Source organism: Neolamprologus brichardi, chromosome 11 (assembly GCF_056152115.1).
Source record: "Neolamprologus brichardi isolate AB-2024 chromosome 11, ASM5615211v1, whole genome shotgun sequence".
NCBI lineage: Eukaryota > Metazoa > Chordata > Actinopteri > Cichliformes > Cichlidae > Neolamprologus > Neolamprologus brichardi.
Genome location: NC_142114.1, coordinates 23,182,770 through 23,209,060, shown reverse-complemented (window position 1 = coordinate 23,209,060; position 26,291 = coordinate 23,182,770). Strand labels below are relative to the sequence as shown.

The window sequence follows — 26,291 nt, the reverse complement described above, 5'->3', positions numbered from 1 at the left end:
CTGTCAGACCACTGAGTGTTTTTGCTAAAGATCTCAATATTTTCTGGGTATAGTAATTAGTAGTCATAGAAATAACAGACAAACTAAAAAAAAAATGAGAATCACAACTTTAAAAAAGGGATGTGCATTCTGCAAATATGACATGACTGATGGTATTTCTGCTGTCATTCTGGCTTTATGAGTCATGCAACATGGTATTTATAAACTCTCAGTTACACATTACCCTGCTGCTACCAGCCAACACGCAAAAGTACAGGAACGACTTGGACTGAAATTCATCCAGATATTCTTTTAAGCGCTATAGCTTGTTAGCGATGCCTATAGCAAGTTTGGTCGAGTGCCGAGGTGTTCCTTATTTCTATTTTTAAGAAATTCAGTAAATGGCTTAATTCGGAAGTCGGCTCAAACTATGGGAAAAAGTATTAAGAAAGGAGACAGTGGAAGACGAGTGACTGGAAGTTTGGGGAACTCCTCAGGGAATCAGGGTGAATATAGAAGATAAATAGGAGGTAGACTGTGTCACACTGTATAAAAGTATATTGCAGTCAACAAGAAAAAATAAAGGTTAAAGATTAAAAAAAGAAAAATAAATAATAAGACATCACTCTTCTTTACTTCACTCATGCTCTGAGTATAGAAAACCTCAGAGGCGTTGATCTGACGCCAACAGCTGTCATTAAGAGAGAGAGTAGAAGAGAGAGAGGCTTGTTTTTTGTTGTTTTTTGATATTTTTCCTTTTTTTTTGCCTCCTGGTGCTTATTGGTTTAGAGCGGAGGAGGAAGAGGAATGAGGGACAAACACAAACAAAGAGACAAACATCAAAACCGCCGACCTCAAGGGAGCAGCAGCACTCGCTAACGAGCTGTGACAGCAAGAGAAGAAGAGAGAAGGAGATAAAACAGAGGAGAGAAAATAAGGAGAGTGGAGACGAGTGACAACAGTGAGGAGAACGGGGACTAATAAATTAAGAAAACTGAAGAGCATGAAAATTTTAAAATCAGTTTTTAAAACTACGTAAATGTACTTCTGTTAGCACTGACACAACTACCCAATTACCCTCCAAAAAAAAAGAAAACAAAGCAAACAACAACAAAAAAGCAAGAATACTTTCCACATAACCTGTATATCAAATATGAATGGAGCCACTCTGATGTTAGGTAAGTAGGTTAAACCAAAAATGCTATAATTCAAAATACTGTCACGTAGATTAAGGTAATTTAACATTCTGGTGCTTCCAAAATGTGGGAGGCGAAGCTTGAGAAGCAATGTTTACTTATCTAACATTATCAGTTTAACGAAGCTAAATTCTTATCAGTGTGAGACTAATTACTGTTAACCAAAACCTACCATGCATGCCACTTAGATTAAAGAAAATGCACTGATTTGAAACATAATCAAGTCAATTAGTTTTTATAAATGAGGATTCTTTGTCATGCATAAAAGTTAGTCATGGAGTTCCACAGGGTCCTGAGTTGGGACCAATACCTTTTAATTTACACATCTCAGGTAATATCTTTAGAAAACAATGCATACATTTCCAATGCCATGCAGATAATAACCAGTTGTATTTATTTGTGAAGCCAGATGACACAAATCAGTAAAACTATAGGCACGATATGTAATTTACGATGTAATTTACAGGAAGAGCTGAGAACATGCTCTATGAGGAGGATATGTTCTTCAATGTGCACATAAAACAAATATACAGGAGTGCCTTCTTTCATCTTCATAGCATTGTCAAAACTAAACAAAACATCCTGTCTGAAAGTAATGCTGACAAACTAGTTCATGGATTTATTATGTTGAGGCTGAAATACTCAACTGTAATTTCTCATTATCCGGATCGTCTAAAAGTTTCACGAAAAGCTCTCAGCTGATCCAAAACACTGCAGTGAGAGTACTAACAGGAAATAGAAAATGAGATATTTCTCCCATATTAGTCTATTTTAACTAGTTTTTCTTTTTATCTACTTCCCTGTTAAATCCAGAATATATGAACTGAGTTCTTCCTTCACACTGTCACTAAATGCTCACTCATAGGATATCATCTCATTGTTGGGGGTTCATCCTTTAATGCAATATGGTTTTCACCTTACAGTACAAGGGCCTTGAAAGAGCTCTTTGAATAAAGTTGAATTTGAATTCAGCTCAATAAAAAACATTTCTGTTCACGTTAGTCATCTGGACACCTATGGGAAGTGTAGAGCTTAAAAGTACACATGTTTTCATGTGGTATAGACTTGGGCTTTGTATTCAGTTTTATTGTGAAGTCTGAATACATTTAAACGGTTTTATAATTAGTACACAATGGAAAACAGAATAAAACTAAGACTGCTACCTCTATTTGCTGCATTAAACACAGTAAATTTACTTTACATAAGTAACTATAAATAATTAGTTAACAGTTATGAACAGATGGGTGCCACACTGGTTCTCGTGGTTTTATTTAGATATTTTTTAAAGAAGCATTTACAACTGGTGTAGTAAGTCAGAGGGCGCCACCGGTCAGAGGGCCCGGTGGCGCCAGTGTCCGGCAGCCTCGCCTCTGCCAGTGCACCCCAGGGCAGCTGTGGCTACAATGTAGCTTGCCATTGCCAGTGTGTGAATGTGTGCGTGAATGGGTGAATGACTGAATGTAGTGTAAAGCGCTTTGGGGTCCTTAGGGACTGAGTAAAGCGCTATACAAATGCAGGCCATTTACCAAATTGTACTTTCAACATTTTTCTGGGTCTTTCAGTACAATCAAGCCTGCAAACAGAGGAGTCAGCCTCTCAGCCAATGGCGATCAAAAATAATACAAGTTTAAGGAACTTTTGTTGGTGTAATTTTGCTACATCCATCTTTAATATACACTCTGTGAACTTCAACTAATGACCAGAAACAACAGAAACTGCAAACATTAAGAGTGCCATCAAAGATCATTTACTGTAATCCATATTCTGCCACACATCTAAAGCCCGATTGTCTGCACAACTGTTTACTCTCAATTCAACAGAGCATTCATTTTCATTCACTTTGTGTATGTGAACCACACTGGTTAAGCGTGTCCCACTTTGTATTACATCAACAACAAGAGCGGACTGAGTGATTTGCAGGTCTGAATAGATAATGGATAATATCATCCACCATATAAATCCTGTGTGGTAACACTTTAACACTGATCAAGTTTTCATGCGAGGTCTCACAACAACAAACTGGATAATTTCACTAAAGCAGGTAACATATTAGTTTAAACCTGGGCAGCCTGATTTTGAATTTAGACACACATAAAAACAAACAAACAAAACCTCTTCAAATTTATTGCCCACAGTCGCAATAAACAGCAGTAAAAATTAAGTGGTTTTTAAGCTATAAAACGTAGGTGCACTTTTGTTAAACTGATCCAGACTTTCTAATGTAAGATTTTACAATAAGACATGACCACCAGCTATTGCAGTGGAAGAAAAAAAATAGTCACCTTGTACAGAGCAAAGTTTATCTTAAGAAAAATCAAGAGAAGAGACAAATTCAAAAAAGAAGAGAGCAGAAAATTAGAGTGGATTGAGACAAGAAAAGCAGAGAGGGGAGAAGAGGGGATGCAAATCATCCAAACAGAAGCAAAGAGGCAAAAAGACGAGAAAGATTATATAAAAAAAGTATGAAAAGCAAACAGCGCTCAATGAGAGAGGGGAGAGACGGAGAGACAGAGAGGGAGGCACCAGATCATTCAGTTCACGCACCTAATTTCTTGCTCAACACTTGTTTTTATGACTAACTGCACACTCAGTCGGAGACTTTGATCAGTTTGACTGAAGTTCACATGAAATCACAAAGAACTGACTTCACTGCCACCACTGACAGCAACTACAACAGGTGCATCCCAGAGAGACAGAAAAACTGCCAGATTCTAACTCACCTTCATCCTCGTCGTTGGCCGTGACGGTGATGAGGACGAAGCCGACCTCCTTGTCTTCCTCCACGCTCACCTCATACACCGGTTGGGCAAATGCCGGGGCGTTGTCGTTCACATCGGTGACGAAGATCCTGACATAGGCTGTGTCTGAGTCAAAGTGGGACGGAGGCTTTGCTCAGGAATATAATTTCAACGTATCCAAACACATCCAAGATTCTCTAGACTTTCCTTTTATAAGGTCTGCAAAATGATCTCTTCTATATTAATTGGACTGCACGCCTTCTCTCTGATTGTGCGTTACCTGTGTTAGGCTGGCCCTGCTGGCCTTGTCGGGCCGACTCCGAGCCGTCCTGTGACTGCACCTCTATCAGATACGAAGCTTTCTGCTCACGGTCAAAAGAGGCTCGAGTGAAGATGATCCCACTGTGGGAGTCAATGCTGAAGAACTGAGAGTCCCCACTTTCATCCTTCAGGATCACATAGTGGATCTGAAGAACACAGAGAGATGCAGTGAAGCGGAAAAAGAACAGGAAGTAGAATATCATTAACGATCAGTGCAGATGTTTCTCACCATCCCGTGCAGACCAGAGTCCAGATCAGTGGCTGACACCTGAGCCACAGACGTGCCCATCTGCGCTCCTTCGGGAACCGTGGCCTCATAGGTGGACGACAGAAAGAAAGGAACGTTGTCGTTCACGTCTGAGGGGAAAAAAAACAAAAAGAAACAGTAGGAAAAAATATCCTTTATTTTCCCACATTCATATTTTTTTGTTGTTGAAGGATCTGGCAAAAGAACACATACAGCCTGTCATGTCCATGAAAGCTGATTAAAGTGGATTAAAAACAGACAGAGAAAGAAAATGCTAGAAGGAATGGAAAAGTGAGCAGGAAATAAACAAAGACAGAAAGAAAGAACAAGCAAGACAGAAGGCAGAGACAGAAATAAGATTGGATTTTTAAAACACCAGTAAAGGAGATTAAAAAGTAAAGATGAATTACAGTGAAATAAAGCAGAAAGAGACAAAAAGGCAAAATTGAAAAAAAAGTCCATCAGAAAGTGAAGCTGGACTGTGTCTACCCTCACTAATGAAAACTGAGTTATTAGTGAGGAATTATCCTCCAAACACCCTGAAGAGTCCACAAAGCAGCTTGTCAGCTCACTTTCAAGCTCCGCTAAGCCAATTACAGCGTCCGATGTGGGTTTGTTCAAAGCCAATCAAAGTCAGGAAGTGTTTTCTCCTCTTTCCTTCTCTCCACCCGCCTACAGATGCTGTTTGGGAAGTGAGTCACTGTTAAAGGGAGACGGCACAGAGCTGACACCACCGGTCGCTTCTGTTTTCTTCTTTTTCTGCCAGAAACGACCCTGGATATGAACCGCACTTCATCACTCTTCCTCTTCTCGTCATTTCCTCCAGCTTGTCTCTCATTACACCCGAGTTTCTGTTGCTCACCAACAGCTTCTTTACATTTGATGGTCAGAGCTGAATGTTGACTTTCATATGGAACTAACTCTGCTACTCATTTTAAAGTCCTTGTAATGGCAACGTTTAAACCAATAATACATTGCTCTGTTTATCAATATAGCATATTTAGAATTATGAACATATCTATCAATATGCAAATAAGTCAATGTCTCATCTTTGAGACTCACTCACACTGGGTGGATATAGCCAACAGGGGCCTTGTACTATTTAAATGAAAGAGCTGTAAGTTGACTGGTTACCTGTACAAACCTATGGGACTGAATCCACGTTTTTGACTACCAGTCTGGCTAAAGGAGTTGAAAATGTTTGACCCTTAACCATACAAACTCACCCGTCACATTAACATAGACTGTGGTAAAGGAGGCGAGCGGCACAGCAGCGACATTCTGCACGCGCACTCTGAGCGTGAAAAAGCGCGTTGTCTCATAGTCGAGGTTCTCGGCTACCAGGATGGACGCCGAGCCGTCGGCCCGGTTTGGTTTCATGTAGAACCGCACTGGCATGTTGGTCTCCGGTACCTGACCCTCCTCCAGGTTGTAGGTCACCCTGGGGTCACCGAGGGGAGATGTTGCCTTGATGGTCTGTTGACAGAGGGAAAAGAACAAAAGATATGTTTTTGTATCCAAAAGAACCAGCGTCTGCTCGCACATTATGACTGTGTGCGCCTGAGCTTCCTAATGTCACGGTTTTTCCTCATCACTTTGTGTGTGTCGCTTTTCCACTGAGAAAGGGGCAGAGTGATTTGAAAAGCAGAAGAAAAACTTGACAGGAAATGACACTGTGAAATATACTGATGTCATGCACACCAAGGGACAGCAAGCGTGAGCTGGCCATTGAGACTTCACAGACATGGTGGATTATACAGAACTTACCTTTGTAGTGAGGGAGAGACTGAAATTCAGATTTGAAATTCTCTCATGGTACAAACATATTTCTCACATGAGAAAGACCCTTTAAAAATAGTTGATAGCATCAAACTTGTCAAACTAGTAACTTGCTTTTCTATGTTTTCCATCTTTTCCACATTAAATATCTTGGTATCTTATTTTTATTTACCTGCGTTGATCCTCAGTAATGATCACTGTCAAGGGTGTTTCAGTGTTAAAGTACAAAGTCGGAAACTGCAGGAGCCTTGGGGACATCCTTTGAGGATCATATGATGGATTTCAAAAGTGACTGCTGCTCAAATATTCCAGATACATTAATGAGTTATAGAGTTCTCATCAATGCTAAAGCAAAGCATCCAGCTTGCTTTGATTATCAGAGAGGGAATTATGTGGCAAATCCCAGCTTCCGTGTTGAACTGTGTATCATTTATTAATTACTAGTAAATATATTTATGTTATTATTTATTTTAAATGAGCACCACCAAAACAAATAACAAATAACTTGCTTCTCACGTAGCTGGAAAATCTCATTTAAAATTCCTTTGCCAATTGTAACATCTTTGGGTGGAACCAACTTACTCTCACCCCAGGGTGTCAATTCATGCTTTTCTGTTAGATTGAACTGGCCATTCAGAAATATGCACAAGGTGTCCTTTGGCTTAAGTGCCGAGGTGTAAGTGGTTACAGCAGAATGGAGAGTGAGAGACCAAGGTCCTCTTTAAAGAGTGTCAAAGTCTGCATTTCGAGCTTGGATGAGTGACATCCATGAGACTTGGGGTATGTATGATATGCCTGAACATACAGAAGTATATAGAGGACAAAATACTGTGGAAGTAGTTAGACCTTTATGTCTGAGCTTTATGGAGAAGTTTAGAACCAAGCTGTCATGATTTGAGTACACAAACCTCAGTTTGTGTTCACAAATCAATGTTCAAGTTAGAATTGCGAAGAATGCAGCTTCTGATACAAGTACTAGAAGGCGGCATATGGGAGAAAATATATAAATGCAAGATCTATAAAAGATATATAAAAGAAATGCTGCAAGATAAGAGATTGCAGAAGACGAATGTAGGTTTGCTCAGATCTGATGTCATGCCTTTGGGTCTTAAAATCCAGTTTGAAGACTTTAAAAGTTTTAAAAATGTGTGTATTTTTAAACAACCTTTAATATTAACTGACATCACTGTTTTTGTAAAATTCAGTGTTGTTATATGTAGCCTGGTATTTGGAGTTGTTTTTAAAAGTGCATCTTTTTCAAAAGCAAGCAGAGTTGGTCGTTTCTGACTAGAATAGGAACAGAGATCATCAATCAGACAGATTACATGCAGTGCAGACAGAATAAAAGATCTCCCATATACAGACACTGAAAACTCATCTTCTCAAACCTCTGTTTACTCCTTTTGGGCTTCGAGTTTATAGAGACAGACTTATCTCCATTTCTGAAGCAGTTACTCCCACATTGCGTTATAATCCGTCAAAGGCAGAAGCCAAAGAAGAGTCTGTACTGGTTCATGATGACATCATGTTATCACACAGCTGCTCGTGTCGACAACGAGGTCGTACATCTTTATAACAGCTCCAACGGCTTCCAGATCTTTAAACTATAACACTCACCAGAAAAATGACACCCTAAAATACACAACTACATTTCAAAGAATGAGACGTTTTAACGGCCAGAGGTGCAACTCAGTCCTTCTATGGAAATAAAGCTCTCGTGGTGAAAACTTTCCAAAATACCCAAAAAGGATTCGGTTTCTGCTTTGTTGATGTTTGTCCTTTTTGTGTTTTTTTTAAATAAAATATGTGTCTGGATCAGAGTGTGTTGTCCTGATCTATTCTTCTACCAGCAGCAGAGCTTTTAAGACTTGTGTTATACTCCTGGCAGTAGACTAAACTGACCTTAGAGTGAGAAAGTGTGTATGTGTGTGTATTTATGTCCTCAGGGAAATGGAGTCATAAATCTGTTTACACAGTCACATTGTGGAGATATTGCTCCTTTCGGGCACAGAAATTAAATCATTAAACTTTATTACTATAAACTTCTTGCTTATGTTCAGAATGAGTTCAGGTTTAGGTTAAGGTCATAGTTAGGTTAAGTTGGAAGGAAATGCACAAAAAGTCAGTATAATGTCCTTTGAAGTGATGGAAATATGGTGTGTGCTATTGTCCTTCCTGACCACACACTCCCCACCTTGCTAAGGAAGGGCTGTATTTTCCATGGCTGAGTGATGCCACCTCATTTTACAGTAGCTATGACCTGGATTGACTGTGCGCACACACACACACACACACACACACACACACGAATTTCCAGTTAATTGACTCACTTTGATTTTTACCACCACAGTTTTTGTTCACTAAAGTGCAAGTGGGCTCATTTATTTTGATTGTAGCTTCAGCTCAGATTCCTGTGTCCACTCAGCTGCAAATAAAATATGTCAGGTGGTCTCGGTAGCAAGCTGCGAAGAGGGTCATTGTATGAGTAACAGCAATTAATACGGAAGCATTCTTGTATCATTAAAGCAGGATTTTTGAACTGTTGGACAGTACTGTGACCTGTTTAATTAGCAGTTTTTCTGGTAATAATAATTAATGATGATGAAATATGCTTTTACTGGAGGGAGCATGCATGATTTTTTTTAAATCTTCTTACAACGACATGACTGAAAAATCAAGGCGAAAGCAAGGGCTGTCTATGCCTGCTAAGATCCTGCAGGCAGATGAGTGGGAGAGAAAAGGTTGCTGACGACCACTTACGAATAAATCTTTTCTTAATTCAGTGTAACGGTGCATCTGTCAGCCTGACCGCCACATCTATAAATGGTTCCGTAAAATGACCACTATAAATATAAAGTACAGTCAGTACAGAATCATTTAACCCCTTTAGTTCAGGACATGGTGGCTTCGAGCAAAGACTGAAAGCAGGGGAGAACCTATCTCAGCTCCAGTGTAAGGAAAGAAAATCACCTCTGAACAACCGTCGCCCTTGTCGTCACTTCCACAAGAGGTAACATGTTTCCCCTGAGTGAGAAATGCTGTCTGCCACTTCAAACACTGAAACCCTTTCAGTCCTCAGACCCAGTGACCACAGCAGCTCGAACAGTCTCAATCTAATGCATTTACCAACTACTTAGTATGCTGGGATGACTACACACTCTCACACACAAGAGAAAAACACTTAATTCTAACATTTAATTCTTGCCTGCTTTAAATGTATATTTGCATGCATCCCTGTTCTGCAAATATTATTGCCACTGTGCTACTTCTCTACTACCTTTCAGACCATCTATCATGCAGTCTTCCTCCACTTCATCTCCATCTTATCCAGATTGCAGAACATCTCAACCGAAGCCACTTCAAGTCATTTGCTAACTTTGTTCCACTACAACTGTCTGAACTCCGGGGGTTCCCATCTCTATTTCCTACTTTTCATATCATCTGCTCTAAGACGTGGATTTTCATCAGAATCTATTAACCGAAAAGAATTTTATGTTACACGCTGTTTCTTCAATTAATTTCATCTTTACTTCCAAACGATCTCTCCTTATTATATTGATTTTTAACTGATGAGTATAAAATTGACTTTTAATCCATTTTGCTTTCTTGCAGCAGTTATAAAAGGACGGTCGGGACTCTGACTTTCTTGTTTGGTTTTTCCATTGGTAGTCTCTTAAAATTTTTAAACAGGATGTTAATTTAAAATCTCACAAACAGACCCGAGATGAAGGCATCCGGTTTCAGGTGAAGAGTTGCGCGAGGGTATGTTAGCGGAGCGTGGCTCAGCCTCACAGCAGGCCGAAGCAGCAAAGTGTATGGAATCAGGACTAATGAGAAATCATCTCATTAGACATCGGTGCAGCGTGCTGAAGTTAAGCTGATCAGTGTCTGCCTTCCTCTCCCACACAGATTAATGCCCGTGGAGATATCGCAGCAGATCGCTCTCAGCTGGTGCGGCTGGTGCTGAGAGTGATTCAGCAGCTGGAATACAGATTGCCCTGTCAGCTTCAAATGCTAACAGTTAGCAGTCAGCTGAAAAGGGTAAGGTGGGGTCATCAGGGTTGGTGTGTGTGTGTGGTGTTTGCAGGGGTCTGCTCCATTTTTTGATGCTTACATGTGGTAATTACACTTTTAATGGCTCCTTTGCTTATTTATCTGGCAAATAACATAATTAGTGTTTCTGCCTCGTGTGTTTCATGTCTTATTATCTCATTTATCAGCCCATCACGTGGGTAGCCTTATTAAACTGATACAAATCAACCGAAAGAAAGAGATGGACGGTGTCTTCCAAAGCCCTTCCACCCCCCACCCCCCCACTGTGCTCTCTGTTATCATATTCCCTGTGTTTTCTGGAGCTGAATTCAAAATGTAGTTGTTCTCGTTTGCATAAATTTCTAATAAAATGAACCAAAATACCACACTGTAGTATTACCCATGCTGACATTTAACATGAGTGATTACATAGAAGGTTCTCTGGCCCATATGCCCGATGGCGACTGGATTGTTTATCTGCAGTCTTTCATAATGAAAATATGGTGATATGAAAAGGCAGACAACTGTCCATCCCTATTGCACGTTATTCAAAAAGCTGCAATGCACACAGGTCAGAAATTCCTTCATTTTGTGTGATACTGCAATACATCAGACGTAATCTCTTTTATCAGATGCTCGAAATGAACTGCTTTTTATACTTTCCAAATGATTTTTAAGCATCAGTGGATAGCTAGAAGATAGATTTTAAGGTAAATCTAAGAGAATATTTAAAGTCATTTGTGGCCATGAGAGAAAGTGTTTGCATAAGAGCGAACACTAAAAACATCAACAGGATGAGGAAGAAAACAAGAGGAAATCAGCTGATGAGGAGGCCTATTATAACATGCGACTCTCACACACATAAGCAGGAGATGACTTCAGCTTATTGATATGGAGATTTAATACACGCGCGCACGCAGAGCAGCTTCCACCTCTGCAGCGTTTCCCTCCCTCTGCCTCGTTAACAATGTGATTAACAGACCTTATTAAGGCTGCTAAATTTAAAACAACAGTTCCTCCTCAGCGCAATTAACACCGCAGGGGAGACAAAGGAGGGAGGAGGAAGAGAGGGAGGAGACATTTCAGCCTTCCATTGTTTTGTATATGTAGCCAGGTTTGGGTAACTTAACATATTTGTCCACTGAATTTATTGCTCATAAAACATTATGTATACATGGTTTCAACATGCAGACCGATGATTCTCAGTTGATCACAGTTTTTTGTTTTTCCTTTGCCAGTATTTTGTCCAACAGTTGTGCATCTGGGCTCAGCTTTCAGGTAATACTTTTTGACAGGGAGAGCGTAGTGGAAAGGTTCAGCCTTTTCTAGAGGAATGAAAAATGAAGGAGATGAAACATTGATGAAGGGAGAAAAAGCTCACTTCCACAGTTAATTTGAACAAAACAAGACACATTCAACAAGGAACACATTGGTGTAAAGTGTATTCTTTCAGATGCAACTGGTATGATCTGATTAAAGGAGAAAGCTCGTGTTATTTTATATTTCTCCTACTGTCAACATAAAAAGACCAAAATCCACACAGCCTTTTTTTATCCATCTTTCAGTACCATAAAGCTTTCCTTTGCCTAATTTAGCTCCCCCTCCTCACTTCTTCTCACTGCATCATACAGCCTCTGTCAGGTTAAAGACGATAATTAAACCTCTGTTTTTCTGAGGTGATAGGAGTCCATTGTGACGCTCCGACAGCAGGTGTAATTTTCTTGCTCTGCTCAATCATCTCTGACAGATGGAGCTGTGGGTGGGAACCCCAATCACCATCATCGTCTTTTCAGCGAAAACACGGTGTCGAAAAGAAGCACAACAACACACGAACACACACAGGATTACACTTACCCTCCAACTATTTGAAAACTGACTAACCTCCATGAAATCGAGCAGCTGGAGGGTAAAAACTCCTCTACCTTCGAAACCATCAGCTTAGGAATAGGAAGCAAATTAGGATGGAGGGATCAAAAGAGGAAAAAAAAAATCACCAGAGGTATACAAGCAAAGTGTGTGTGCACTTGTGCGTGTGTGTGAGATTGCAGTGAGTCAGGTGAGACAGACTCGGGGCGGGTTTGTTGTTTGCTCGGCAGAAAATATTTAGAAGTGCTCGGCTAAACGTGCTGACACAGAGAGAGAGGGATGGATGAGCTGGAAAGTGAGGAGAGAGGGATGAAGAAGAAGAAAGAGTATCTCTAGCCTCCGAGGGGTGCTGTGCACAGACGTGAAGCAGGATGTAAATGAAATAGAACTCTTTTACTGCTGCAGGAGGGTGACTGAGTTTAAATATTCCTCCCTTTTTACGAGTCATCCCCTTCTCTCGCCCATGTCACCTCCGAGCTCTTAGGGCTACTGATACTGATGAAAAGAAACGTGTGCTTCAGTTCCCAGACCGGCACCTTTTCAGTCATACATTCACAAGCCACTTTGTTATGTACACCTGTTCATTAATGATCATTTGAACAGATCTAATCAGCCAAACTGGCAGCAGATATGCTCACGATGACCCGTAGAAGCTCAAACCAAGCATCAGAGTGAGGAAGAAAGGTGATTTAAGTGACTTTGAATGCCAGACTGGATGGTCTGATTATTTCAGAAACTGCTGATCCACTGGGATTTTCCCACACACAGAAGTCAGAGGAGACTGGCCAGACTGCTTTGGTAAGAAGTCAACAATAACTTCAATAGTAACACTTAATACAACGGATAGGCTATAGGAGCAGAAGACCACACTGGGGTCCACTCCTGCCATCTAAAAACAGCAAACCGGGGACACAATTTGCACTGACTCACCAACATTGAACAATATAAGATTGGAAAAAACCCTCCTCTTCTGATGAGTCTCGATTTCTGCTGTGACATCTGGATGGTAGGGTCAGAATTTGGCATAAACAACATGAAAGGATGAGTCCATCCTGCCTTGTATCAGCGGTTCAGGCTTGCACACATTGCATCACCAAAGCATACCCAAGTATTGTTGCTGACAATGGGCATGGAAGCACACCATGTCACAAAGCTCAATCCATCTCAAAAAATGGTTTCTTGAAAAGTGAAAGTTGAATGTTTTTTAGTTATCATTTTACCATTTCAGGGCTCAATGTTCTCATCATAAACTCACCACTATCTTGGCATCTCGGACGGTGTTTTCCGGCACAGTGACCCAGTATTCGGACTGCTCCCACTGTGGTGGCTGATTGTGGACGTTTGTGATGATAACAGTAAGCTCCACTGAGCTGCTGCGGTTCCCTCCATCTGAGGCCACAATCTGCTGGTTGATTCTGGATGTCTGCAAAGAGATGAACAGGGAGTAATTAAGATCAAGGAACTCATGATTCTGATCAGAACATTTTTGCTTTAACAAGTTTTACCAAACAAATAAGGGTGTTTGCTATTTAGAATTGATTTGCCTTTAAAACTTGGTCTTGTTATCTTCAAAATCAAATTTTAATGATCAAGTAGCTCTTTGATAGTTTAGAAAGACCAAACACTTGTAAAAATTGTAAATATTTAAGCAGAGAGAGAAAGAAAATATTGATCCTTTAGTTTGTTTGCAAAAAGTGAATCAAGAAAGTGGGTAGGGATACATTTTCCTTTGCTAAATTATTGACTGAAGTGCTGCTAAAAAGAAAATGAGAGCCAGAGAGAAGAAGAACAGAAAGGAGATGACAATGACAAAAGAAGAAGAACAGTAGGCATCATTCATCGCCGACGTTAGCTTAACAGACGGATTCGCTTCATTATGGATTTTCAGTTTGACATTGTAAGATTGTACTGAAGAGAAATCAGACACACATAATGATGACAACCATTAAAGATTTAAAACAACAGTCTGTTTGATGCAACTTTCATTCCTCACGCAGTGGAAACATCAGAGCAGCTGTTGCTGTTGGAAATAACTTTGACCTTGTGACCTCATAACATCCCAGTTGTGTTTAATTTTTTGCATTGCCTTGTTTACATGCCGAGGATATGCTTTATGTGCATATCATCCAGCTTATTACATTTATTCATTATTAAAAAAATGTTTTTGTGTTGTGATATGGCCCACCATCTGTGCTTCCATGGAAATAGCACAAGGTCATCATAGCTGGACAGGGTTTAAATAGATTTAGGGTGACATTTACAATTGGATTGGGGTGGCTTGGAAGCTGTCGGGGTGAACAAAGTGCATAACCGCTGTGCTTGAATACCCTCCCTATAAGCCACTGTTTCAGAGAATTATAGGCCCACTTCCAAAATCCGGCATTAGTGTAAACTACTAATGATACTTATGCACTTAGATAATGGTTAATATTACATTTGAATCCTGCTAGACTTATCTCCAACGTCTGATACCACTAATCATACCATTCTTTTTAACAGATAACAGAACTGTGGTGGTATCAGTTCAATTCAATTTTATTTATATAGCGCCAAATCACAACAACGGTCACCTAAAGTGATAACTCATCATCATCAGTGCCTTGCTCTCAAATGGTTTTCATCATACTTATCTGACACATATGTTAGAATTCATATGCACCTATGGAGTGAAATGCGCCTCAAACGTGTTGCAAATGTGTAGGACATGATTTACAAATGTGTACAATGAATTGGTGTGCAACTTTTAAGGACTCAGGAGCGCATGCCTTGATCCACACACAAACACGAAGCAATCTGACCACACGTAAAACTACTTTACAAATGCGTACATCCCGACCTAAGTAAATACTATTCATTTACGCACAACCTACTAAGTTCGTCTTCCGATAATTTTAGGTTTCAAAAACCTTTCTGTGCGTATCCTAAAACTACACGTAACATCTCACAGAGATACTCACAAATCAAGTGGCATTCCACATGGGGCTTTGAGACTAATTTCAGCTGTAAGATGCATTCAAGTCCCAGTGTAAAACTGGGACATCTGTGTTTCCACTGCATACGTGGCATTCTCTCTTTTTTTTTCCAAATAAGTTGGATGTTTCTTTTACTAAATAAACAAAAGAGCTCGTAACCTGTTTATTTGAAAACATAGTTACAGTTACAGACTGTACTCTGCCACATGCTGAAATATTCAGGATCATTCATTATGCAAACATCATTTCATTTCATTAAAGAATGGTAAGATTATCATCAGTGTTATTCCACCTGGATTATATCTATATTCAAAATATACAGAGATTAGTTCGCATATACTCACTGCAGAGGATGATACACAGTGATGTACAATCATGGTGTCCCCCCATCTGCAGCTGAGCATGAGTGACTTTTCCCACTTTTTCCAGCAGATTATTTCAACCATATATAAACCTCTATTCAGACTGTGAAGTAATTTGTAACTGTGTGTTTTGAAAGTGCTAATAGTGTTGTTATTATTATAATTATAACCCTTATTGTAGAGATTGGAGCTGTCTGTAATTTGTTGCAGGGAGTCAAAGCACAAAACATTGCTCTTTTTGAGGATGGTGTTCAATTCCAGGAAGTTTTAGCAATTTGTGAGAATGAAATGAGACAGTTTTGATATGAGAAGCAATTTTGTAAGTGTGGACACTTGCAGACATTGCATCATGCTGCAGCATGAAGAGGCTGCTGATGTGCTGCTGACCTGAGAGATCGGATGGTTGACATAAATCCACCCAGTGCTGGGGTTGATGTGCAGGTAAGCCGGCTTCTGTCTGGACAGTGAATAGGTGATTGCTGCGTTGCTCCCCTGGTCATCATCATGAGCTGCTGCTCGCAGGAAACTAGTTCCAACTGGAGTGTCTTCTCTCAGAAAGTCTGACAGGGAAAACATCAGCTGTCATATGGGGAGCGAAGTTCTACTAGCACCAGTTTGAGTTACTGCAACTGCTACTACTATTACAGGAACCGCTATGGTGAAACACTGTGTATGTCTAAAGCACGACTACCCAAATCATTACAGTTGACTGAAAGCAGTGTAACATTATGTTCTGTGTTGGTAAGCAGGTATTATAATAATGGAAACACAACATTGTGCCGCATCAGCAGACTGTCACCTCATTTTGTCATTTCTGGGTCTCACTCTGCAAAGTCAACAGATGCATTTTTAAATTTATGAATATAACCTCCAATCCTGCTGACTGTGATGTGTGTCAGCGCTGATCAGACAACAAAAACAACGAGCAGCGACGAGGTGCATTTGCCTCTGTAATACTGCATTTTAAGCATTATGTCAATAATAATGTCCTTTTCACAGTCGCGGGTCTCACTGGATACATTTCAACTGAATAATCACGTCAGATCCTGCTGAGTCTAATGTGTGTCACAGAAAAACAACCAAAACCAGCAGGAGGAGCAAACACAGGATTTTCCTTTCAGGGTTTACTTTGACAAACAAAGAATCTTACATCACCATGGTGAATTTCATTTGTTTATATTATGCCAATTAACATTAATAGTAAGATATTTTGCTGTTAGCATCGCTAAATGTGCAGGATTTTTAATACACAAAATGATTTCATTTTCTTTTTAGATTTTTTTCTCTTTGTTGTAATTTACATCGATTTATGTGATTAATAGTTGTGGAATTGCTTTTTTTTTTCTTTATTAAATGTAAATCTATGTCATATTCATATGGTTCTTGTTGCTACTCCTATCTTGCTTGGTTACACTTAAAACAGCCCAGAGTTATAACAGGTACCAGGGAACCCAAGCCCTGTTTAGTTCTAGAACCAGAATTTACCAGCAGAATTTATTTTTTAAATTCATTTACTGAAGTTTCAGTTTGTGCTTCTTTTCATAAAGTTGTTTATATCAACTGTAAATATGAAAACACTTAACATAAACATGGTGTGGGTTTGCATTACCAACTCAAAAGATAGCTGGTGATTGTGTTGTCCCTTAAGCAGAAAATCTTTGCACTGAAATACATGTTGATAATGATGTATGGATAACTAAGAAAAGTCTAAACAAGCTCAAGATTTCCAGCTCATTTCCATCATTTTTAAAGGAACACATACACACTCACAACTGCTAAATAAATGCATGTCCCAGAAACATTTCAATCTGCCTCTTAAATAGTTAATGAGACACTCTGTGCGTTTCTCTAATCGGACGAGAAGAACTTCTGACACTATGCTTATCAAAACACATATTTGCACAGATAGTAAACAAACAGAGAGCTCTGGGACCTGCCAGCAAACATTTCATCAGTCCTAAGGGGTTTCCAGGATTACAAGGATGCAGATTGATGCGTGATGGTGACGACAAATACACGGTTTCTACACTTCCTCTGCTCCCTCAAAACACACAGCTACAGGATGTTTTTGTGTTGAACAAGAAGCGGACGGACTAAGTCACTGGGAGGAGTCGTGATGGTACTCACACTGGTAGCGGCTGTTTTCAAATTTTGGGTCGTTGTCATTCTGATCTGAGATCTGCACTGTGATCTGACAGATTCCAATGAGCGGCTCTTCTGCTTGATCGGTGGCCGTCACAGACAAAGTATACTCCCGCTGACGCTCCCGGTCAAAACTCACTGCTGTGGTTATCACACCTGACACACAGTGAGGACATTAGCACACTTAGAATATCAGTTTGTCATTGTTTGGACTGAATTGTAAAGCTTTTCTGATATCCAACAGTTACTGTGTATGTAGAAACTTTTGAAACACACATATTTGATAAGACAGTAAAACCTTAATCACTTAAGAAACTAACTCAAAGAGGTGTTTGTGAATGAAGATTCCAAGATTTTTGTTGGATACGACCAGAAAGGACAGCTTTAGAAATGAGCATACCAGAGGAAAAGCTGTGGTTGAGCGTTTTGGAAAAAAAGTAAGAAAGAGGGCTGAGATTTTGATAATATATAGAAAGGAGGGATTGTGACAAAAGAATGTTAAACATGGAGCTGCCAAGCAGGAAGAAAAGAGGAAGACCATTGTGAAGGTTCATGGATGTAGTGAAGGAGGAAATGCAGATGTTTGGAGTGACAGAAGGAGGTGTGAGGAATATGGTGAGGCAGATGATCCACTGTGGAAATACCTAAAAGGAGTAGCTGAATAAAGAAGCTGTGGAAGAACTGTTTGTAAAAATTATAATGAGTGTTTCTGTAGAGCTTACCAGTATCAGGATCAATATCAAAACCAGATGCCACTCCATCTCTGTTCATTATGCCATATTTGACCTCTCCATTGACGCCCATGTCAGCATCATGAGCCTGGACGCGCAGGACGAACGTTCCTGGAGGCTGATTCTCCAGGACTGCTGCGTTCAGGCTATAGTTCTGACACTGACAACCAAACAGCAAAGTCAGGGGTCAGAATTTGTCATTTAATTTGCAATAACGTAAAAATAAATAATAACTCGACTCACCTCCTTGAACAGTGGTTTGTTGTTGTTGATGTCATTTATTCCCACAATGACCTGCGCTGAGCTGCTGAGTGGGTATGGCCCACCAGATGCGTTGTCATCCGTGGCAGTGATGTTGAGGACGTACTGTGGCCCCCTCAGGCGTGGAGGAGGACTCCGCCGCAGCTTAATAATACCTAAACACACAAACACAGGTGGGGCAAATCAACTAGGGTAGAAAAGGTTTTTTAGTCAGATTCGAATTGAATATGTGCAGGTGGACTTTCTGACATTTCTAAGAGTTGTAATATAATTCACAAAAAGACTCAGATCAAATTGCTTGGGGCTAAATTTATACCTTCAGAAAAAAAGGGACATAATGAAAGTTCAAGTTTTATCTTGTGACCTTTTCAAGCCTTTAGATTGGGCCACACTAAACTCTATATAAAATAGCTTTATCCTTTAGCAGCTACAACACTTAATGGTCAGTAGCCTTTTTGTTATTTTGTGCCTTTACTTTTGTTTCTTTTACTTCTTTTACACCATTTTTGTCTTCAGATAAAGTCCAAAAGTAATCAACACATCTTTAAATATGACAGAGGGCTGGTGTTGGTTGGCGGGGCTCATGGTTTCCTTTTATTTAGCAGATTTTCAAAAAAATAAAAATATAAATCAACATTTTCTACAGGGAGAAATACAAATTTCAGCTTCTTTCATGTTTCATCCAAAAGTGGTTTCTAATGCCAGGGGACACTGTTCACTTTACACGTTCCTCTGGAGGAGAACACAGAGTGTAAGTGCTGCTGTTTATGCTTTCCCTCAAAGACATCATAAAAGTGAAACTGCAGGATGTTTGTGTCTTTAAAAAGGGCCTCAATTTCACCTCAACTATTTGACATTTTTAAGTCACCTTAACAAGACATGTAATTGCAAATTATAAACGCTCACTGACTTTGCTATAAATACACTGAATTCTGTATGGAAGTGTTTTCAGTTGGGTGTTCAGCTTCTTTTTTCGATGGCATTTACACTTTACCAGACTATTAATATCTCTCGTTATGAGATGGCAAATGACTCTGTTACAAAGGCTGGTGCACGCCAAGTGTTAGATGAAGCATTATTAATAAAATTGAGTGGCTCAGTTACAATACCAATTCCAAAAAAAATTGAGATGCTATGTAAAATGTAAATAAAAACAAAATGATGTGCAAATCTTACTAAACCATATAGAACATATCAGTTATTTGAACTGGAGGAACATTTTGGAACTAAGTAGAATAAGTGGCATCAGGTCAGGAATATGATTGGGTACAAAAAAAGAGCATCTTAGCAAAGTTAAAATTCTGAAGACTTTAAATATCTCATCATCTACATGAGAAATCTCTGTGGGGACAAAGATGAAAATCAATATTTCGGTCTTTGGGACCTCGGGCAGAACTCCATTAAAAACACGAACGATTCTGTCCTGAAAATCATTGCACAGACTCAGGAAATGTCTAGATATCATTGGCTACAAACATAGTTTCTCCAAAAATGTAAATCAAAGCTCTATGATGCAACAGTCTGGTCCAAAGCTCGTTTAAAATGGACTGAGACAAACTGTCCTGTGGTCAAACAAATCAGAATTTGAAATTCTTCTTGAAAAACATGGATGTCAAATCTTCTAGACTAAAGAGAAGAGGGACCCTCTGGGTTGTTATCAAAACTCAGTTGAAAAGCCCGCATCTCTGATGGTGTTGGTATGGGGAGTCAATCAGTGCCTGTGGAAATGGCAGCTTGTACAACTGGAAAGGCCCCATCAATGATTAAAGGTATACACAGGTTTTAGAGCAACACATACATCCAGACAAAATCTTTTCCAGGGAAAACCCTGCATATGCTTAACAATAACAACTCTAAACCATTTACTGCATCTATTTCAGCAGAAATAGTGGAAGAGTCTGGATACCGAACTAGCTGGTCTGCTGTCCAGACCTTAGACCAATTGAAAACACAGCAAAAAAGTCAACCGAGGACAAAGATGAGTCAGGACTGTTGAACAGCAAACAGGAATGGACCAACATTCCTCTCACAAAGGTCCATCAACTGGGTTTATATAGTTCCCAGATGTTTATGGGACGGCCCTGTCTCAAATTTTGTGAGACCTGTCGCTGTGTGATTTACCCTAGAAATGGTACATTTTCTCATTTTTTAAAAATTACTATGTTTTCTATGTTCTACTGTCTATAAAATATAGGTTTATATTTGCATATTAATGCAAAGATATCATGTTTTAATTTACCTTTTTTACAGTGTCACAACTTTTAGGTGTTTGGAGTTTTATATAATGATGTTATGTTCTTTTAAAATTTGTTACAGGCTATTTTCCTGGTTATTTTCCCATCGTTTGAGTTATACGCATACAAATGCCGAATGTCTGTGGATGGAGGCTCCCAGCTTCTGTGTCCACAATGGTAAAAGCTTAAGTTGGTGTAAAGGACAACTGACACGTTGAGCTTAAAAACAACAAAGATGAAACGCATTGCTGTGATGTTTTCTGCTCTGTGGGTCACCAACAGCACAGATTGTTGGCACAAACTGCAGCCAGTAAAAAACCTCGCATTAGTTTAACTCGGGCCTAAAACAAATGTCATATTTTTCTGCGCTAACAATCACTTGCACATTAACATAACAGAGCAGCAGTGCAAACAAACAAACAAATAAGCTGCTTTGGTACAAACATGAATAGAGACACAGAGGCTGGGAGAGAGAGAGAGCGAACACATCTACATGAAAATACTTCAGTACTCTTTGAAGTGACAAAGCAGAACAGCCAAGCAAGCCAAAGGCCATCTGCTGCTGAAGAGAGTGTGTGTGTGTGTGTGTGTGTGTGTGTGTGTGTGTGTGTGTGTGTGTGTGTGCGCGCGCGTGTGTGTGTGTGTAAGAGAGAGAGACAGTCTTAAAATATCATTTATGTGCAAATGTTCATGTTTATATCTCTTTGTGCATGGACGCATATGTGTGTGGGGGCACAGAGCAGTGCAGCAGTGCATGCTGGGTGATAAGGTGGCACAGCGGCTTAGAGAGAAAAAGACACATACACATGAACACACACACACACAGATAAACATGCAAAAATATGACTGAACATCTCACTGCTGCATATGAACTTTATCTTTAAAGTGTCTTTCTCTGACATACACATTTATACTTGTACTTTTGTGAGAAAACTCATGGACATGATGCAACCCCTGGCGCCTCACCCTCAGTGAATACAGTTTTTTTTTATTTGCACACACATACAACACAGTAACATCCTTTAAATATGAATGAATCAGATAAGGCAGGAGAGGTCAAGAAGCAATTATCTACACTCAATTTAAAGTATAAGGAAAATAAACAGCGCAAGGGAAAAGGAAACATTCAGAAATGCAATGTGATTTTAAAAAAATCACAAAAGAAAAAAAGGATTCGAAATAGTAATAAAATGCCTACAAGCTTATCTTCTTGTTGTCAAGTGGTCCCAATCAGTAAGTGTGTGTGAAAGGTGTTCACCTTTACCTAAATGCAGTATGAAACAGTGAGTTTCCCTTTAATCCTAAAATCATTCTGCCCCAAACTGAGAACCAATAAAAAAATATTCTTAGCTCAAACTGACCCTCACAAAGATACAGAGACAAATATGTAAATGAGTCAATTATGTCTAATAGTTTATATTCTAATAGTGTATATATTCCTGCACCGATTCCACATTTGTGTGTTCATGTTCTTTCTATTTATGCGTGCTTGGGTGTGCGTGTTTTCTAGGGGGGGTTCACTGGCCTTGTTAATGCTACCAAGCTTTATCCCAAATACTCGTCACCATGGCAACAATCACTTTATTCTGTGAGTGTATATGTGTGTGCAGCTTGGTAGAGCGATCTGAATGCTGCTGCTGTGTGTATGTGTATAAAAGTTATTGTTTGTGTTGTTTGTGTCTGTTAAAGCTACTTTGCTGGCAAACAAATAAAATGCTCATAATCAGTTAATGAGTTTTTGTGCTATTCAAAGCAGACATCGCTGCTGTCGGTCCATGGGATTATATCACAACAAGTACTGGTCATAGGAAGAGACTATTTACTTATTCTAAAAATAATTGCATTTTTTTTTACTGTCTTACTATAATAATCATAGCAAATGCATTTAGGTCTGTTCCTTTTAGATGCATTAATCTAGATGAACCTTACTATATAAACTGCCATTTCTCTTGATGTTCACACAGTGTAGCAGTGGAACAGAAACTGTCAATCAAAAGGCTGTTTGTCTGTGTGCAGCTGTGATGCACTGAAAGTGACCAATCGTAAGATGACCAGAACATCCCTTGGTTTCTGCTTGAAAACTCTTAAAAGCCAGATCAGTTGGATTTCTTAGGATATTTAGTTTTTTTTTTACCTTTATAACCACCTGTTAGCGTTTCTACCTTCCATGTCTCATCTATTTGATCGGATGAAGATGACTTGCAGTGTTTTGCTTTGTGCTCTGAGAGATGCTCTAGTTGTAAAACATTAGTGCATGCATATACATTACGTAAAGTCTACATAATTGTTCATGAGTCATTTAATAAATCTGAACTGCAGCTCAGCATTCATTAGCGTAATTAGCTGCTCTTTTCCTGCCCCCTCAAGAAAAGTTGAGACTGGGTAAACTGCAAGCATGTCACTACTAGTTGAGTTTGGTCAGAACCACTATAATTAAAAGCAGATTGTTATTTATGTCTGCAGTAATTTTAACTTGGTGGCATTTCTCTGCAATGGCAGTGGACATGACACCGATTAGTTAAACCCAGGATAGAAGCACATGAAGTGGCTTGCAGCAAGTGTGGGGAGGGGTAAAACCTTATCAATAGTGTGCCCTATATGAGATATGCCAGTTGGATGTGTAGAAGGATATGAGATGAATCATCAGCCAATGAGGGTTGGCGTTAAGATCAACCGTTATCTGATGTATTTGGACTGCCAATTAAATTTGGCTTTGTGGTTTGCCTGAAAACCTGTTGTGCTCATTTCCTAATAAGCAAAATGCTAGAGCGTACATTTATTTTCATGTTATTTAAAGCACTTTGCAAGTACAGTTTGTGAAGTGCTATATCACCACCAAACTGGGCCACCTTCAAACCCCCCTGCCACCTGCTCCCGGATCAAAGACTCCTTAACCAAACGGCCTCAATCAGTCCCACTCAGCCCCCACCTCTCAATGCAACTGTCAGTCAGCACCAGAACCCCACAGAGCTGGACCTCAGTCCCCTACTGTATCCCCTGGACACCTATGGCTGTTCACCAAACCACCGAACCAACATCATAGTCAAGTATGCTGATGACACCAACGTGGTTGGGCTCATCTCTGATGAAGATGAGACAGCATTCAGGGAAGAGGTAGAGAACATGTCCTGTTGGTGCTCAAAAAATAACCTGAAGCTGAGCTCATAATGGACTTCAGGAGGCTCAGACAGGTCCACGGAATCTGTCTCCATCTTCAGGTGTCTTGGCACCCACATCTCAGCCAGTCTCACCTGAACCCACTTCCTCTGTGTCCTGAGGAAAAATAACCTGGACTAGAAGCTGCTGCTGGCCTTCAGCTTCAGCTGCTTGCTGTCTTATTTGTGTTTACATAAAAGAAGAAACACATTTTATGTACACCAGCTGCCTCTCCCTTACCCTTCTGGTTGTCAAGCAGGAAATTGCTATCCTCATTGCCTCCAGTGATGGCGTAGGAGACGCCATCTCCGTCCGGGTCGTTGGCATGAACGATGGCAACCAGAGTGTCAGGACCGGCATCCTCACTTAGGAAGGTTTTATAACTGACAGAGAGGAAGAGAGGAAGATGTGTTATTTCTTTACTGCATACAAGCACTTTGCAGACGTAAAGAGATGGAGGATGTCATGAAAGGGTATTAATGTATGAAAAGAAAAATAGGCTGATGCCAGAATGAGGAAAAAGTTCAATAAAAAAAGTAGAAGAAATAAAAGTGTGAAAGAGACAATGGAGCGAGAGGAGAGGTGAAGATGAAGTGAAAACAGATGGAAGAGAACAGTGGGATTAAAAATAGATTCTGAGTTAAAAACAAACTTAATTAACAGATTGACTCTGTGGGCGAGAGACCCAGACAGCGACAGGGGTGAGGCAGGAAAAAAAGAGAGAGAGAAAACTCATAGCTGATGTTCATTATTAAACAAAGTTGTATTAACAATTCAAAAGGGGACAAAAAATGAAAACTGCTGCAAAGAGTAGAAGAATGAGGATAATTCTTACACGCTCTGTGAAAAGATGGGTGCCTCGTCATTGGTGTTGGCGACTCGGATGCGGATTGAGGCCGTCCCGGTGCGAGGGGGTGTTCCTGCATCCACTGCAACCACCAAAAACTCATAGATGTGATTAGGGCGCTCATAGTCCAAACGACGGGCGGGGCTGACCACACCCCCAGATGTGATGCTGAAGTCACTGCTGGGAACGAAGTATGAGATCTCCGAGTTTATCCCGGAGTCACAGTCCCGGGCAAGTACTGGATGGGAGGTGGGTAGGGTGAGGAGAAAGGTGAAAGAAGAAAGAAAATTAGTTGTAAAGTGCAGAAGATAACACGGGGTAAATAAGGACCAGAAAGAAGGGCTCAGAGAAGATGGTTGTAAAGATAGAGGTGAGAGGAGTAGGAAACAGAGATGAAGAGATTGGATAAGGTGGAAAAAGAAGAAGAAGAAGGGAGACATTTTTATTAATAACTTAGTTTGTACAGTGTTGTAATGTATGTATGATTATGTGTACTTGTCTGTCTCTGTGAGGACCAATCTGAGTTTGCAGCCTTGAGATTGATGTAGTTAGTCTTCACTGTAGGATAAAATCTTCAAAGACATGCTTGAAGGTTCAGGCATAGTTTTAAGGTTCAGGTTCGGTTAAGGAGCTCAGTAATGTAGTATGTCAACAAGAGTCCTCGCAAAGATAGAGGGAAAAATAAGCATGTGTGTGAGGATGTGATGCTGGCTGTACGCCTAATAAGAGCAAAGCCTCGCTGAAGTTGGAGTGTTTGATCTCAACCAGTCACCAGCAGCTATGACAGATGGCTCTGACTCACACACATTCACACACACACATGCACACACACACACACACACACAGATGAGCTGTACAGTCTAACCACAGGTGTAATGTGTTGGTTTTGTGTTCACACAGACCCTACTTGACAGATCAGTGTGTGTTACCTTGCAGCAGTGAGGTTCCAGGTGCGATGCTCTCAGGTATGTTGTCTCTGGTGTAGATAGAGTGGAGAAACTCTGGTGTGCAGTCATTCTCATCCGTTATGTGTACAACCACCTGCAGGGAGCATCCCACTGTTATTATCTGGTATCAGATTATACTTTATGTTGGTTTCATATTCATTTCAGCGTGAGCCAGCAGGAGTGAACAGGTGAGTTATTTCATCACAGTAAGTAAAGCTTTGGAAAGTATGACACACAAAAAAAGAATTGGGTCACACATAATCACTGATTCGACTACATTTCAATGACTGCTACAGTAGATAAAGATGGAGCTTTATCTGCTGATTTATCTGCTTTATCTACACTCCATGTATAGTGGCAACTCAAGCTGCGACTATACATAGAGTGCTTTGGAAGTTTTTAAATGCTTTCAATAATATTTAAGAAAAAACAAAAGCAGTTTCAATAGATATAAATTATTTTATGGCACTGTTATAGTTTT

The 26,291-nt window shown here is 39.9% G+C and overlaps 1 protein-coding gene across 1 annotated transcript in view; it reads right to left on the bottom strand.

Moving 5' to 3' along the window:
• The window catches only part of si:dkey-22o22.2 (neural-cadherin), a 140,070-nt gene that overhangs the window by 44,492 nt on the left and 69,287 nt on the right, over positions 1 to 26,291 (bottom strand). Inside the window, exons 5-16 of the mRNA XM_087848380.1 lie at positions 25,793 to 25,904; positions 24,852 to 25,101; positions 24,257 to 24,399; positions 18,609 to 18,781; positions 18,357 to 18,525; positions 17,620 to 17,790; positions 15,880 to 16,052; positions 13,414 to 13,581; positions 5,708 to 5,957; positions 4,464 to 4,591; positions 4,194 to 4,380; positions 3,896 to 4,039 (exon numbers count right to left, since the gene is read on the bottom strand). Of these exons, the coding sequence (XP_087704506.1) occupies positions 3,896 to 4,039; positions 4,194 to 4,380; positions 4,464 to 4,591; positions 5,708 to 5,957; positions 13,414 to 13,581; positions 15,880 to 16,052; positions 17,620 to 17,790; positions 18,357 to 18,525; positions 18,609 to 18,781; positions 24,257 to 24,399; positions 24,852 to 25,101; positions 25,793 to 25,904 (2,068 nt within the window). The remainder of the gene's footprint in view (positions 1 to 3,895; positions 4,040 to 4,193; positions 4,381 to 4,463; positions 4,592 to 5,707; positions 5,958 to 13,413; positions 13,582 to 15,879; positions 16,053 to 17,619; positions 17,791 to 18,356; positions 18,526 to 18,608; positions 18,782 to 24,256; positions 24,400 to 24,851; positions 25,102 to 25,792; positions 25,905 to 26,291) is intronic.